At 40.1% G+C, this 15,161-nt stretch overlaps 1 protein-coding gene across 1 annotated transcript in view; it reads right to left on the minus strand.

Moving 5' to 3' along the window:
• The window catches only part of LOC132885668 (oxysterol-binding protein-related protein 1-like), a 139,302-nt gene extending 125,492 nt beyond the window's left edge, over positions 1–13,810 (minus strand). The window contains exons 1-10 of the mRNA XM_060920317.1: positions 13,756–13,810; positions 10,161–10,246; positions 10,011–10,085; positions 9,824–9,935; positions 9,654–9,739; positions 9,441–9,585; positions 4,988–5,055; positions 4,809–4,853; positions 4,450–4,523; positions 1,719–1,782 (exon numbers count right to left, since the gene is read on the minus strand). Coding sequence (XP_060776300.1) covers positions 1,719–1,782; positions 4,450–4,523; positions 4,809–4,853; positions 4,988–5,055; positions 9,441–9,585; positions 9,654–9,739; positions 9,824–9,935; positions 10,011–10,085; positions 10,161–10,246; positions 13,756–13,777 — 777 coding nt within the window. The 5' untranslated portion in view covers positions 13,778–13,810. The remainder of the gene's footprint in view (positions 1–1,718; positions 1,783–4,449; positions 4,524–4,808; positions 4,854–4,987; positions 5,056–9,440; positions 9,586–9,653; positions 9,740–9,823; positions 9,936–10,010; positions 10,086–10,160; positions 10,247–13,755) is intronic.
• Between the last annotated feature and the right edge of the window lie 1,351 nt (positions 13,811–15,161).

Consider the following 15,161-nt stretch of genomic DNA (forward strand, 5'->3'; position numbering starts at 1 on the left):
TGCCTTGAGCCCAGTCTTCCAGAACTTCAACTTTTCCAGCAGACCATCTAGATAGTCTGAGACAACAACAAGGTCATCAGCGTATAGTAACTCCCAAGGACAGCCAGCACAAAAATCACGGGATAAAGCCTCCATAACAATGATGAACAACAGTGGACTTAAAACGGAGCCTTGGTGAATGCCAACTTGAATATCAAAGTCTTCACTGAAAGAATTGTTAATGCGAACTCTACTCTTGGCTTTCACATACATAGACAGAACTACAGCAACAAGCCACTCAGGCACACCTAGCCGTCTCATTGCCCACCACAGAACACGATGTGGTACACAGTCAAAGGCCTTTTCAAGGTCAATAAAGGCAAAGTAGACATTCCTTTCTTTGGCAAGGAACTTCTCTTGCAACTGCCTTAAGATGAAGATGGCATCACACGTTCCCCTCCCACTCACAAAACCAAACTGCATCTCATCAATGTCTACACAATCACAGATGATCTTTTCCATGACTCTCTATGACCTTCAGGCAGTGACCAGTAAGCTTCAAGCCTCTGTAGTTACCTCTCTCCAAGGCGTCACCCTTCCCTTTATACAAGTTGATGATGTAGCTCTCTGTCCAGTCATCCGGTATCTTTCTCTCGGCTATAATAGCATTAGCTAGTTTACACAGGATAGGGCAATTGGCTTCAAGAGATGCCATAAGCATCTCTGCTACCACACCCGAGGGCCCAGGGGCTTTGCCTGGCTTCATCGTTTTCACTGCCTGATTCAATTCAACCATCATTCAATTCAACACTGGATCAATTCAATTCAACCATGAATCAATACAAGCCTGGTTCAGTTTATCTCTGAATCATTTGAATTCGACCCTGAGTCAATTAAACTGATTGAAGTAAATTCAACCTTGATTCAATTCAACACTGATTCAGTTCAATTCAACCATGATTCAATACAAGCCTGGTTCAGTTTATCTCTGAATCATTTGAATTAAACCCTGAGTCAATTAAACTCTGATTCAATTCAATTAAACGTTGATTAAATTCAACCCTGTTTCAGTGCAATAATTTAATTCAAGCCTAATCCAAATCAACTCTGATTCAATGTAATTGATTTAAACCCTGATGCAATTAAACTGATTCAATTAAAGTCTGATAGAATTCATTTCAGCTCTTGTTTAGTTCGAACCTAATTCAATTCAACTCTGATTCAATTCAATTTATTTTGACCCTGATTCAATTCAATCCAATCCAACTCAGATTCAATTAACCTCCAATTAAGTTGAGCTTTGTTTTAATTCAACCATGGTTCAAGCCAACCCTGAGTGGATTACATTTAAACCTGATTCACTTTTATTTGAATATCACAACAGACTTTGTCACAGCACAGCTTCCCAGAAATCTAAATGTAGATTCAAACCCAACCAAAATGTATTAAGTGACCCAAACATTACTGGTGCATTTGGGCCATTTTTTCTATAAATTTGCATTCATTGTCTGACATTTGCAGTCATTGGGTGTGGGATTTTGGGGTAATAACTGGACTACTGAGAGAAAGAGAAAAGAAAACCTTCACATGACCTTATTTTCAGTGTTACATTTGCTGAAATAAAACATGTCTTTGTAGTGGACTCATAGGGGTCTCGGGTTCAGACCACAGGTACTGATGGACCAGTGTAAAGTTTGAACACATGCACTGCTGAGCTATTATGTTCTTAGAGCACTTACCACACATTTAGCCTTCATAAGAGGCTTACAGCCCTGCCGACGATCTCCACATACTGCATCGGACCTGCAGACACGACGGACAAACACAACATGAACAGAGAGAAGGAAAGAGAGATTGAAATAACATTGTAATATAGGTAAAAATGTTCTAGGGATCTGGATGTCTTCAAAGAATAAACATATTTCTCAGTTTATTAACAGCTTATTAACATAACGTTGTGCACTATATATGTGGTATTTAGTTCATTTAAATCAAATCCTGGTGTGTTCACTTGTCTTATTTGGTCGGGTAGATATAAATGCAGCGCATGTTCACAGTTTGCTTTCAAGCAAGCTAGTGCAAAAATTCAGTCCTGAATCAACTTGAATCTGATTCAGTTAAACCCAGATTCAGTTCATCCCTGATTCACTTCATCCCTGATTTCATTAAACCCTGATTCAAATGAACCCAGATTCAGTTCAACCCTGGTTCAATTAAACCCTGATTCAATTAAAGCCTGATTCAGTTGAAGTCTGATCCAAATTAACCCAGATTCAGTTCAACCCTGGTTCAGTTAAACCCTGATTCAGTTCAACCCTGATTCGATTCAGTTCATGGCTAATTCAGCTTTGAGTCAATTTAACTCTGATTCAATTCAACCCTGATTCAATTAAACCCTGATTCAGTTCAACCCTGATTCAGTTGAAGTCTGAACCAAATTAACCCTGATTCAGTTCAATCCTGGTTCAATTACACCCTGATTCAATTACACCCTGATTCAAATGAACCCTGATCCAGTTCAATCCTGATTCATTTGCACCCTGATTCAACTAAACCCTGATTCAGTTCAACCCTGAATCAATTAAAGCCTGATTCAGTTGAAGTCTGATCCAAATTAACCCTGATTCAGTTCAACCCTGGATCAATTAAACAGTGATTCAATTGCACCCTGATTCAGTTCAACCCTTGATTCAATTCAGCTTTTGGCTAATTGAGCTTTGAGTCAATTTAACTCTGATTCAATTCAACCCTGATTCAATTAAACATTGATTCAATTAAGTCCTGATTCAGTTCAGCCCTGATTCAATTACACATTGATTCAATTCACCCCTGATTCAGTTCAACCCTGATTCAGTTGAAGTCTGATCCAAATTAACCTTGATTCAGTTCAACCCTGGTTCAATTAAACCCTGATTCAATTGCACCCTGATTCAGTTCAACCCTGATTCAATTCAGCTATTGGCTAATTCAGCTCTGAGTCAATTTAACTCTGATTCAATTGAAGTCTGATCCAAATTACCCTGATTCAGTTCAACCCTGATTCAATTGCACCTTGATTCAACTGAACCCTGATCAGTTCAACCCTGATTCAGTTCAACTCTTGGCTAATTTAGCTCTGAGTCAATTTAACTCTGATTCAATTCAACCCTGATTCAATTAAAGCCTGATTCCATTAAACCCTGATTCAATTGAAGCCTGATTCAACTGAGCCCTGGTTCAAATCAAGTCAACTTTATTGTCAAATATGCTATACATGCTCGACATACAGCACAGATGAAATTTCAGTCCTCTCTGACCCACGGTGCAAACAGCCAATACAATAAATAGAAATAAAAATAGAATAATTGAAAAAACAAACAAACAATATAAACAGTATAAACACTCTAGGACCATGATTCAGTTTAATTCTGGTTCCATTAAACCCTGATTCAATTGCACCTTGATTCAGCTGAACCCTGATTCAGTTCAACCCTGATTCGATTTAGCTCTGGGTTAATTCAACCCTGATTCAGTTTAACTATGATACAGTTCAACCATCATTTGATTCAACTCAGAGTCAGTTCAACTCTGATTTAATTCAATCAAAATTCAGTTCACCCCTTGTTCAGTTCAACTCTGAGCCAGTTCAAGTCTGATTCAAATACAATCCAACGGGTGTAAATTCAATTCAACCCTGAATCAATTCAGTTCAAATGTTTTAATGATTAGGTGTGGCTGCTTCTTGTGGACGGCTCGATCACTTTCTGTCTTTTTTCTCTTCTCTTTGTTTAAAAAATTGCACATGTGATACATTTTATATATGTGCATACACAGATAGAATGATGGTTGTACTTTATTGGTTATTTTAAGAGGAAGTTAAATGATCCGGAGTAGTGACAAAATTTTGATTCTGGATTTTGAGTCTCAAAATGAGCACATTTTTGCATCAAATAATAATAGTTGATCATTTGTTTCCCCCTTGTGGCCACTATTGCCTTCATCTCACTTGTTATGGATTACAAGTTCTCATCTCATTATCTCTAGCCGCTTTATCCTGTTCTACAGGGTCGCAGGCAAGCTGGAGCCTATCCCAGCTGACTACGGGCGAAAGGCGGGGTACACCCTGGACAAGTCGCCAGGTCATCACAGGGCTGACACATAGACACAGACAACCATTCACACTCACATTCACACCTACGGTCAATTTAGAGTCACCAGTTAACCTAACCTGCATGTCTTTGGACTGTGGGGGAAACCGGAGCACCTGGAGGAAACCCACGCGGACACGGGGAGAACATGCAAACTCCGCACAGAAAGGCCCTCGCCGGCCACGGGGCTCGAACCCAGACCTTCTTGCTGTGAGGTGACAGCGCTAACCACTACACCACCGTGCCACCCGGATTACAAGTTGACTTACAAATTAAACAAACAAAAAAAAGGTTTCATCAAATAATTATACTAATAAATTGTTGACAAAATGAAAGTACTTACTGGTTACAGTACCAGCTCATAGTCCCATTCTCCAGAACAACCCAATGGGAGTTCCAGCTCAGAAAATCAGACTTCTGTAGGAAAAAAGTTAAGACAAACTGCAAAAATTTACCCCGCCCCAAGACTGAGTTTGCAGTACAGTTCTGGAATTTATCCATGGCTTTATGTGTCCATAAAAGTGGCCTGAGATTTTCAGAAAGGTCTGAGAAGGAGATGAAACTCTTGGGCGCCATCTTGTGGTTGTGACTGGGATGAGTGAGATGTTTCATATGACTGGATATTTATTTCTCCAGGATAATTCATGCTTGCTTTATGCTACGTTCAGTATATCTACATTCAGTAAAAGTATCAGTTCTCACCTTCCACAGGAGTCCTTCAAACTTTCTAGCTGTAATACATGTAGTCTTTAGGGGAGAAAAAATAAACAGCATGGTTATTTATTTATTTATTTATTTATTTATTTATTCATCAAAAACTTGGTGCATTTGTGAGATAGCATTAAATACGCATCAGGCAAACAGACATAGCGCACACATACATTTTCTTGACATTTCTCCAGAAACAATCTCATTTGCTCATCTTTGGCAATGTCGAACACGGACTGGCCTGCAGAACAGCACAGAGAAACAGAATCCAGAATCCACACAGAAACCTTGACTGTCCAAGTTAAGAGAGATACACTACCGTTCAAAAGTTTGGGGTCACCCAGACAATTTTGTGTTTTCCATGAAAAGTCACACTTTTATTTACCACCATAAGTTGTAAAATGAATAGAAAATATAGTCAAGACATTTTTCTGGCCATTTTGAGCATTTAATCGACCCCACAAATGTGATGCTCCAGAAACTCAATCTGCTCAAAGGAAGGTCAGTTTTATAGCTTCTCTAAAGAGCTAAACTGTTTTCAGCTGTGCTAACATGATTGTACAAGGGTTTTCTAATCCTCCATTAGCCTTCTGAGGCAATGAGCAAACACATTGTACCATTAGAACACTGGAGTGAGAGTTGCTGGAAATGGGCCTCTATACACCTATGGAGATATTGCACCAAAAACCAGACATTTGCAGCTAGAATAGTCATTTACCACATTAGCAATGTATAGAGTGGATTTCTGATTAGTTTAAAGTAATCTTCATTGAAAAGAACCGTGCTTTTCTTTCAAAAATAAGGACATTCCAAAGTGACCCCAAACTTTTGAACGGTAGTGTACATAAGGAATAAAACACTTTACATGGTGTGATGAAGTGAAGCGTTACTGTTACCACGATGAAGCTGATTATTTTCAAATAACAGCACATCCTGAAGTGTTTTATTCAACCAACTTACCCTCTGCAGCAATTTGACAATGTACAAAGAACGACACGTCAAATCTTTTCCCTTTACTTCCTTTAAAAGATAATGTACTCTTGTGGAATAGCAGTGAAACAAGTTCATTCCTTTAATGGCGTATGTTATAGCAGCGATAAACAGTCCTCTCTTTTGCATGTGTTACTGAGAAGTGTAAAGTCATCAAAAAAACTTAAATAATCATCATAATATTTACATGAATGATCACACATATTTATTTGTTTGTTACTTGCAAAAATCGGAGATTTTTGCAAGTACAGTGGTGCTTGGAAGTTTGTGAACCCTTTAGAATTTTCTATATTTCTGCATAAATATGACCTAAAACATCATCAGATTTTCACATAAGTCCTAAAAGTAGATAAAGAGAACCCAGTTAAACAAATGAGACAAAAATATTATACTTGGTCATTTATTTATTGAGGAAAATGATCCAATATTACATATCTCTGAGTGGCAAAAGTATGTGAACCTTTGCTTTCAGTATCTGGTGTGACCCCCTTGTGCAGCAATAACTGCAACTAAACGTTTCCGGTAACTGTTGATCAGTCCTGCACACCGGCTTGGAGGAATTTTAGCCCATTCCTCTGTACAGAGCAGCTTCAACTCTGGGATGTTGGTGGGTTTCCTCACATGAACTGCTCGCTTCAGGTCCTTCCACAACATTTCCATTGGATTAAGGTCAGGACTTTGACTTGGCCATTCCAAAACATTAACTTTATTCTTCTTTAACCATTCTTTGGCAGAACGACTTGTGTGCTTAGTTGTCTTGCTGCATGACCCACCTTCTCTTGAGATTCAGTTCATGGACAGATGTCCTGACATTTTCCTTTAGAATTCACTGGTATAATTCAGAATTCATTGTTCCATCAATGATGGCAAGCCGTCCTGGCCCAGATGCAGCAAAACAGACCTGAACCATGATACTACCACCACCATGTTTCACAGATGGGATAAGGTTCTTATGCTGGAATGCAGTGTTTTCCTTTCTCCAAACATAACGCTTCTCATTTCAACCAAAAAGTTCTATTTTGGTCTCATCCGTCCACAAAACATTTTTCCAATAGCCATCTGGCTTGTCCACGTGATCTTTAGCAAACTGCAGACAAGCAGCAATGTTCTTTTTGGAGAGCAATGGCTTTCTCCTTGCAACCCTGCCATTGCACACCATCGTTGCTCAGTGTTCTCCTGATGGTGGACTCATGAACATTAACATTAGCCAATGTGAGGGAGGCCTTCAGTTGCTTAGAAGTTACCCTGGGGTCCTTTGTGACCTTGCCGACTATTACACGCTTTGCTCTTGGAGTGATCTTTGTTGGTCGACCTCTCCTGGGGAGGGTAACAGTGGTTTTGAATTTCTTCCATTTGTACACAATCTGTATGACTGTGGATTGGTGAAGTCCAAACTCTTTAGAGATGGTTTTGTAACCTTTTCCAGCCTGATGAGCATCAACAATGCTTTTTCTGAGGTCCTCAGAAATCTCCTTTGTTTGTGCCATGATACACTTCCACAAACATGGGTTGTGAAGATCAGACTTTGATAGATCCCTGTTCTTTAAATAAAACAGGGTGCCCACTCACACCTGATTGTCATCCCATTGATTGAAAACATCTGACTCTAATTTCACCTTCAAATTAACTGCTAATCCTAGAGGTTCACATACTTTTGCCACTCACAGATATGTAATATTGGATCATTTTCCTCAATAAATAAATGACCAAGTATAATATTTTTGTCTCATTTGTTTAACTGGGTTCTCTTTATCTACTTTTAGGACTTGTGTGAAAATCTGATGATGTTTTAGGTCATATTTATGCAGAAATATAGAAAATTCTCAAAGGTTCACAAACTTTCACGCACCACTGTATGTTGATCTGTCCATTTGTTTGTTGGTGCTCTAGCATCGTTATTTCTTGACCAATCTTCACCAAAATGCACATGACAACTCACTAGGGTCACACAAAGACATCATTAGTTGTTGGTGGGTCAAGGTCAAAGGTCAAGGTCATGAAGATCAAATCTTGTAAAAACACCTAATCGGCCATAACTTCTATTTCTTTGTGATTTTCGCAAGTATCGTGCTCTGCAGGACTTTTTGTTTGTTTTTTTGTTTAAAACATTTATTTGGCGCATCTACTATGCAGTTCTGTCAAAGTTGCTTCCCAGCATTCTTTGCATAGAATGATTAAGCAGCATTTTCCTTCTTGTGCATTTTAAGACCTGTGCACATGGGCGATTTCTATCGCAAGCGTCTCGCGATTTTTGGACGCAAGTTAACCTTCTCGGGTAGCTGCGTGTGCACGTTATCTGCGACCAGTGGGCGATTTGGGAAGGGGGATGCAAATCACGTGGAAATTACGTGACTATTCGTGAGTGGGGATTGGCTTAGCCTTTGGAGGTGATCGCTTCGTTATCACAAAGACATGCACACATGGCGATATCTCTGCAACAAGTCAGCGACTGGCATTTTTTGTCGCAGAATATCAAGCATGTTTGATGCCTGTGATCTGTTGCAAGTAACAAAAAATTCCTGTCGCAAATATCTGCACATGAAGCAATTTTTTGGTTGCGTCAAAAAGTTGCATGACCAAGCAACGGAAAATCGCCCATGTGCACAGGGCTTTAGGTTTCTTTTTTTAAAATATACTCACCAGGCACTTTAATAGGAACTTGTTTTTGATTCTAAGACTCCTGTTCTTGTCTGTAGGACTGAAACCCAATGTGGTGTTCTGCTGTTGCATGCTGAGATGCTTTTCTGCTCACCACGGTTGTAAAGAGTTGCTATGAGTTACTATATCCTTCCTGGCAGCTTGAACCAGTCTGGCCATTTTCCTCTGACCTCTCTTATTAACAATTACGAGCTGGCCTAGTGGTTAGCATATCCACCTCTTGACCTGGAGGGTCGGGTCATACCAAAGACCATCATAAAAATGGTACCTACTGCCATCTGGCAAGGCATTATGCAATACGTAGGGAGTCAAACTCTCATGGTTACAAGAGGACCAGCCCCCCACTGTAACCTTAGCTATATAATAAGTGAGAGGCTAAGGGCTATAGAAACAGAGATTGGAGCTGCACCATGTGCCTCAAGAGCTGGTTAATACTGGGACAGGAGACTGCCAGGGAAGTGCAGACCCTGCAAGGGACTCTGTTATCAACAAGACGTTTGTTTCCACCCACAGAGCTGTCCTTCACTCACTCAATGTTTTTTGTTTTGCGCACCATTCTCTGTAACCTCTAGAGACTGTTGTGCGTGAAAACCCCAGGAGAAACCTCACCAGTTTCTGAAATACCCAAACCAGTCCATCTGGCTCAAACCAATACCCATGCCACAGTGAAAGAAAGTCACACTTCACTGTGAGATCACAATTTTTCCCGTTCTGATGTTTGAAGTGAGCGAACATTAAAGAACTGAAGCTCTTGATTTGTATCTGCATGATATCAGATGATAAAATTAACATCATGATGTTAACATTATGATAAAATTTAACATCAAATGTAAACTAAGTGCACTTATGTCAACCTGATTTTTTTATCCTCTATGTATAATCTAAAAAAAAAAAGATTATTGCACCAAGGGAAGTAGAAGTGTTTTTTTTTCCCCGTTAATGCATATTTTTAACCTTTATAAATTTGTTCCTGCATACCGTTTTTGTTCATCGCACTGAAGCTGGCTCCACTCTTAACCAGGACATCCACACACTCCTGATGCCCCCTGCAGGCTGCGATGTGTAACGCCGTATCCCCATGCGAGTCCTTGCAGTTAACGTCTGGAGGTCTGCTCTTGCTGAGCTATTTCGTAGACAGGGCTAAGAACTGATATCTTTCATATTATCCATTATCAGACAACCAGAACTCACCAACAGAGCAACAGTACTACAATCTCCATCTCTTGCTGCATCCAAAAGTCTCTCCTCCATCTTCCTGGCTTCTCTTCTTTCTGCAGCTGGAGCGGAAAAAACATCAGGAACGGATAAGTAGCAGACGCCAACTCTCAAAGAAATCTAGGCCACTATAATGAGATCCCAACCTTCAAGCATAGTAATGACTTCATCATCGTCGGTGATATCCCTGGGGGTCTGAGAGCATCCGTTGAGTAGCGTGGCACATGCACCGTACCGTAACAGCAGCAGAACAACCTCCTGGGAACAAAAAGTGATTCAGGGGATTTAGGGGTGAAGAGAGAGAGAGAGAGAGAGAGACAGAGAGAGACCCACCTTTCTTCCACAGAGGGCAGCAACGTGTAGAGCCGTGTCCCCAACATCATTCTGCATGTCCACCTCCACTCCACTCTTCAAACACACAGTCGTAATAAATAACAATCCAGTACCATTCACTGTTTCACAGTTTCACATCATGTCTCTCACCTTTAACAGCTCTTCAACAATATCTTTCTGGCCAAAGTAACTCGCCAGGTGAAGTGTCGTCCATCCCCCATTACACCTGCTTTTTCCTGCAGTGTTAAGAGAGAGAGAGAGAGAGAGAGAGAGAGAGAGAGAGAGAGAGAGAGAGAGAGATGTTCACACTTGCATTTCTCTTCTTGAAATTGAAAAACAGCAAATTGTCATCCTCCCAATAACAGCCTAAAACAGCTTCTTCAATATTAAAGTAGAAAAAAAAAGTAATTACTGATGATTACTGAAGATTGTGTGCTATTCAAAAACCCGAACATTGCTCTAAAGATGGAGAAAATGGGATGGGTGCGTCCAATAAAAATAAATAAATAACTCTCACCATGATGCAGTATTGCATTTTATGTAAGTGAATGTGTTTGAGAGGTTCAAGAACTATAAGAAGAACTAATTTGAATGTGAAAGACGTTGACTTTGATGTAGAAACGTCAGTCACCGCAATTGATTAGAACATTTTAAAGTGCTCAATTTATATTCTTTTAGTTTTAGTTTTTATTTATATATATTTTTATCCATTTAATCTATATCCCTTAGTTTAGTTCTTATCATATTTAATTTATCATACTTGTTATATATTATTGCAGGGTTTTTTTTTTTTTTACGATATCAGCCCAAATTGTGTGTAACTTGAACAATTAGTAGAAATCATTTTGTACAGTTATATTATAGTTGTTTGAAGTTTATTATTTTTTATGAAATAAAGATTGTCTTTATTATTTAAAAAAAAGTCAGTGAATATCTTAGGTGAGTTCTTATACTTTTCCTGATTATTGAAAAAAAAAAAAGAACTAGACAGAGACTGTGACGAAAGTCATGGTAATTTGGGCTAGCTGACCTTTGTTAATTGAAGGTCAAGGAAAAGTTGTGCCCTGCTGCCCTGAACAAAATAACCCCCCTAAAAAAACTAGATTGAAAAAAAATCATGAATATTGACAGAGTTAGAAGTGATTGAAAAAAATGCCATTTTTTATAGATCATTCCAGATCAGTGATCCAGATCAGCACCAAAAGTCATAGCAATTTAATTCAGCCCAGAGGTATTCTTCAGGTGAAATTTGGTGATTGGTTGAAAACTGAGGGAGAAATAGCATTGTAAAAAAAATGTTAGGATAATAATAATAATAATAATAATAATAATAATAATAATAATAATCTCATCTCATCGTCTCTAACCGCTTTATCCTGTTCTACAGGGTCACAGGCAAGCTGGAGCCTATCCCAGCTGACTACGGGCGAAAGGCGGGGTACACCCTGGACAAGTCGCCAGGTCATCACAGGGCCAATAACAATAATAATAATAATAATAACTAGACAGAGGCTGTAACTAAAGTCACAGTGATTTGCACTAGCTCTTACTGTCAGTAATGTGATAGAGAGCACCACTTCCAGTCAGACTTCAAACATGGCTGATCTGAACTACAACACCCAAGAATCACAGCACCCTCAGTCACCTGTCTATTAATTACACCTGTCACTCATTTCCTGGTTAATCAGCCCATGCTATATAAACACCTCTCCCACACTCACTTGATGCGAAGTATTGTTCAGTGTTTTACCTGTCATACCAAGCCTTGTTAGTCTGCCTGCCTTATTGGGTTCTCGACCTGCATTATTTTCTCGTTACTCTTTAGTTTAGCCCTTAGTACTCTGTCTGCCAATCAATCGACCCCTGCCTGTCGCTCGACTTCAATTTCATCTAGTGCTTTGGATTTGTTTGCCAGTCTGCATTCCCTGCTCTCCCCTGCACATACATCTATAAGCGCCTGCAGTCTGATACTTACAGACTGGGACGTGGGCTCACCGTGCCCTATAGATCCAGAATGGTAAGAGATAGAGATTGACACTTAGTCAGGAAAAAGACCTGTTTTTCATAGATCATTCCAGTTCAGTGATCTAGATCAGCACCGAAAGTCATAGCAACTTAACTCAGCTTGGAGGTATTCTTCATGTGAAATGTGGTGATGACTGGTTGAAAACTGAGGGAGAAATAGTGTCCTAAAATGTTAAGAAGAAGAAGAAGAAAGTAGAAAGATCCTAAATGAGCATAACAATTTGTGCCAGTGCTGCGAGCACAAATTAATGAAACCCTGAAACAACTAACAGAATATAAAATAAAGAACATTATTGTACCTTTAGGAGTACAACAGCTTGTCACTGGGGCAGGACCCTCTAAATTACTTATTTGTGCCCTTTATAGACTTCTTAGGGGCATATATGTAGCTTTTTGGTCCTAAAAAGGGACACATAGTTACCCTGAGGAGGTCCAGTAATCAGTCCGAGGGGGTACATTAGTATATACTATACCTTGGGTGACAGAAATGGACTCCTACTGTACCCTTATTTTTGACAGTGTACAAAGGTACTTCAAAAAGTTCTCACCCAGAAACAAGGGGCATAACTCCCATTTTGGGGCATAACTGTATACTATAAAGTTTTCTATCACTGTCCAGAAAAACTCAATTGAAGGAAGCAATTAAAGAAAAAAGGAGATGAAAGAAAGGGCGGCACGGTGGTGTAGTGGTTAGCGCTGTCGCCTCACAGCAAGAAGGTCCGGGTTCGAGCCCCGTGGCCGGCGAGGGCCTTTCTGTGCGGAGTTTGCATGTTCTCCCCGTGTCCACGTGGGTTTCCTCCGGGTGCTCCGGTTTCCCCCACAGTCCAAAGACATGCAGGTTAGGTTAACTGGTGACTCTAAATTAACCGTAGGTGTGAATGTGAGTGTGAATGGTTGTCTGTGTCTATGTGTCAGCCCTGTGATGACCTGGCGACTTGTCCAGGGTGTACCCCGCCTTTCACCCGTAGTCAGCTGGGATAGGCTCCAGCTTGCCTGCGACCCTGTAGAAGGATAAAGCGGCTAGAGATAATGAGATGAGATGAGGAGATGAAAGAAAGCTTCGAGCTGCGTGATGTTGCTCCAGGACGATGCACTTGTCCACACAGCACAGGTGGCAGGGGCAGAATCAGCCAGCGGTGGCTTTGAACTGTTGCACCGTCCATCTTACTCACCCGACCTGCCATCGTCTGACTTCTATCAGTTTCCCAAACTGAAATCCCACTTGTGTGGTCGCCATTTTCACAGTGATGATGAAGTCATCCATGCTGTTGAGGAGGATCTGGAGGCTCAGGATGTGACCTTTCATGAAAGGATAGTGAAGCTTGAACATCGGTGGACCAAGTGCGCTGAAGTTAAAGGAGGCTTTGTAGAAAAATAATGCAAGAACAATCTTTCTCCTGTGATGTTTTCTGGGTGAGGACGAGAACTTTTTGAAGCACCCTTGTACAGTATATATAGCAGATATATGTATCTGTGTGTATATACCGTATAATGTCCAAAGGGTACCTGAGATTGTTGATGCATTTTTATTTTAAAGCAAAGGATCATTGACTTTTTCTTTCTTTGATTATTGATATTTGATATTTATCTCACACATGCACTATAGCACTTGTTCAATGAGTCAGTTTTAAATGTAAGCTTCACATCAAGGCTTTTTTCCCCATTTAAAGCAGAGTTTAACTTCAACCACAACATACGGTGACTGCAGGATTGTCCTTACCATGACTGTCAGCTTGTTCCATCTCCTACAGTTGTTATAGCTGTGACTGTATATTCAGGCTGTATCACAGGTGAGCCTAGATTATGTTATTGTTTCCAGCAACAAAAATTTATGTTAAAAGCCCCGGTCTAATGAGAACTACATAGAACTTCACAGCAAGTCAAAGACTACATATGTCTATATCTTTGCAGGAGCAGCATGGTTTCTAAATAAAGATAGTAACCTGACACTAGGACCAGCCACCTGTGGCATGACCACAAGGATGCATGGTCAGTGATATCTACTGCAGTGTTCACACTTTTACCCAGTACTATACCATTATAGATGTACTACACACACACACACACACACACACACACACACACACACACACACACAAAAAAAAAATATATATATATATATATATATATATATATATATATATATATATGGCGGCACGGTGGTGTAGTGGTTAGTGCTGTTGCCTCACAGCAAGAAGGTCCTGGGTTCGAGCCCCGTGGCCGGCGAGGGCCTTTCTGTGTGGAGTTTGCATGTTCTCCCCGTGTCCGCGTGGGTTTCCTCCGGGTGCTCCGGTTTCCCCCACAGTCCAAAGACATGCAGGTTAGGTTAACTGGTGACTCTAAATTGACCGTAGGTGTGAATGTGAGTGTGAATGGTTGTCTGTGTCTATGTGTCAGCCCTGTGATGACCTGGCGACTTGTCCAGGGTGTACCCCGCCTTTCACCCGTAGTCAGCTGGGATAGGCTCCAGCTTGCCTGCGACCCTGTAGAACAGGATAAAGCGGCTAGAGATAATGAGATGATATATTACACAGAGTCTACCTGTAATGTGCAATTTTTTTTCCGAGCCTTTCAACAAGGCAATATTTCTATACTTTTCAAGGTAGATAATGCAAATAGCCCTCTGTATTTAATCTTTCATTTGTCTAATTTTTATTTCAGTTTTTATTTGTTATCTGTATGACATTTTCTTGCTACTGTAACATGTGAATTTCCCCGATGTGGGATCAATAAAGTGAATCTAATCTAAAATAATCCTGAACCTTCCAAGTCTCTACATCAGCTGATGTAGAGCTGACCATGAAACACCTCAGTGCTGGTGACAAAATTGACACAATTACCATGCTTTTAAAGAAAAAAAAATCTGCATTTTATTGGCCAAAAATGGCTCAAAACTCTATCTACTGGTTAAACTCATCTTGAACCTTGCAAGGCCGATACTGATGTAGAGCTGACCATGAAACACCTCAGTGCTGGTGTTAATATTGACAAAATTACCATATTTAAAAAAAAAAATAAAAATTCAACATTTTATTGGCGGAAAATGTCTCAGCTTGATCCACTGGTTAAAATAATATTGAACCTTGCAAGGCTGATGCTGATGTCGAGCCAGACATGAAACACATC

The sequence above is a fragment of the Neoarius graeffei genome, chromosome 1 (assembly GCF_027579695.1).
Source record: "Neoarius graeffei isolate fNeoGra1 chromosome 1, fNeoGra1.pri, whole genome shotgun sequence".
NCBI classification, from domain to species: domain Eukaryota; kingdom Metazoa; phylum Chordata; class Actinopteri; order Siluriformes; family Ariidae; genus Neoarius; species Neoarius graeffei.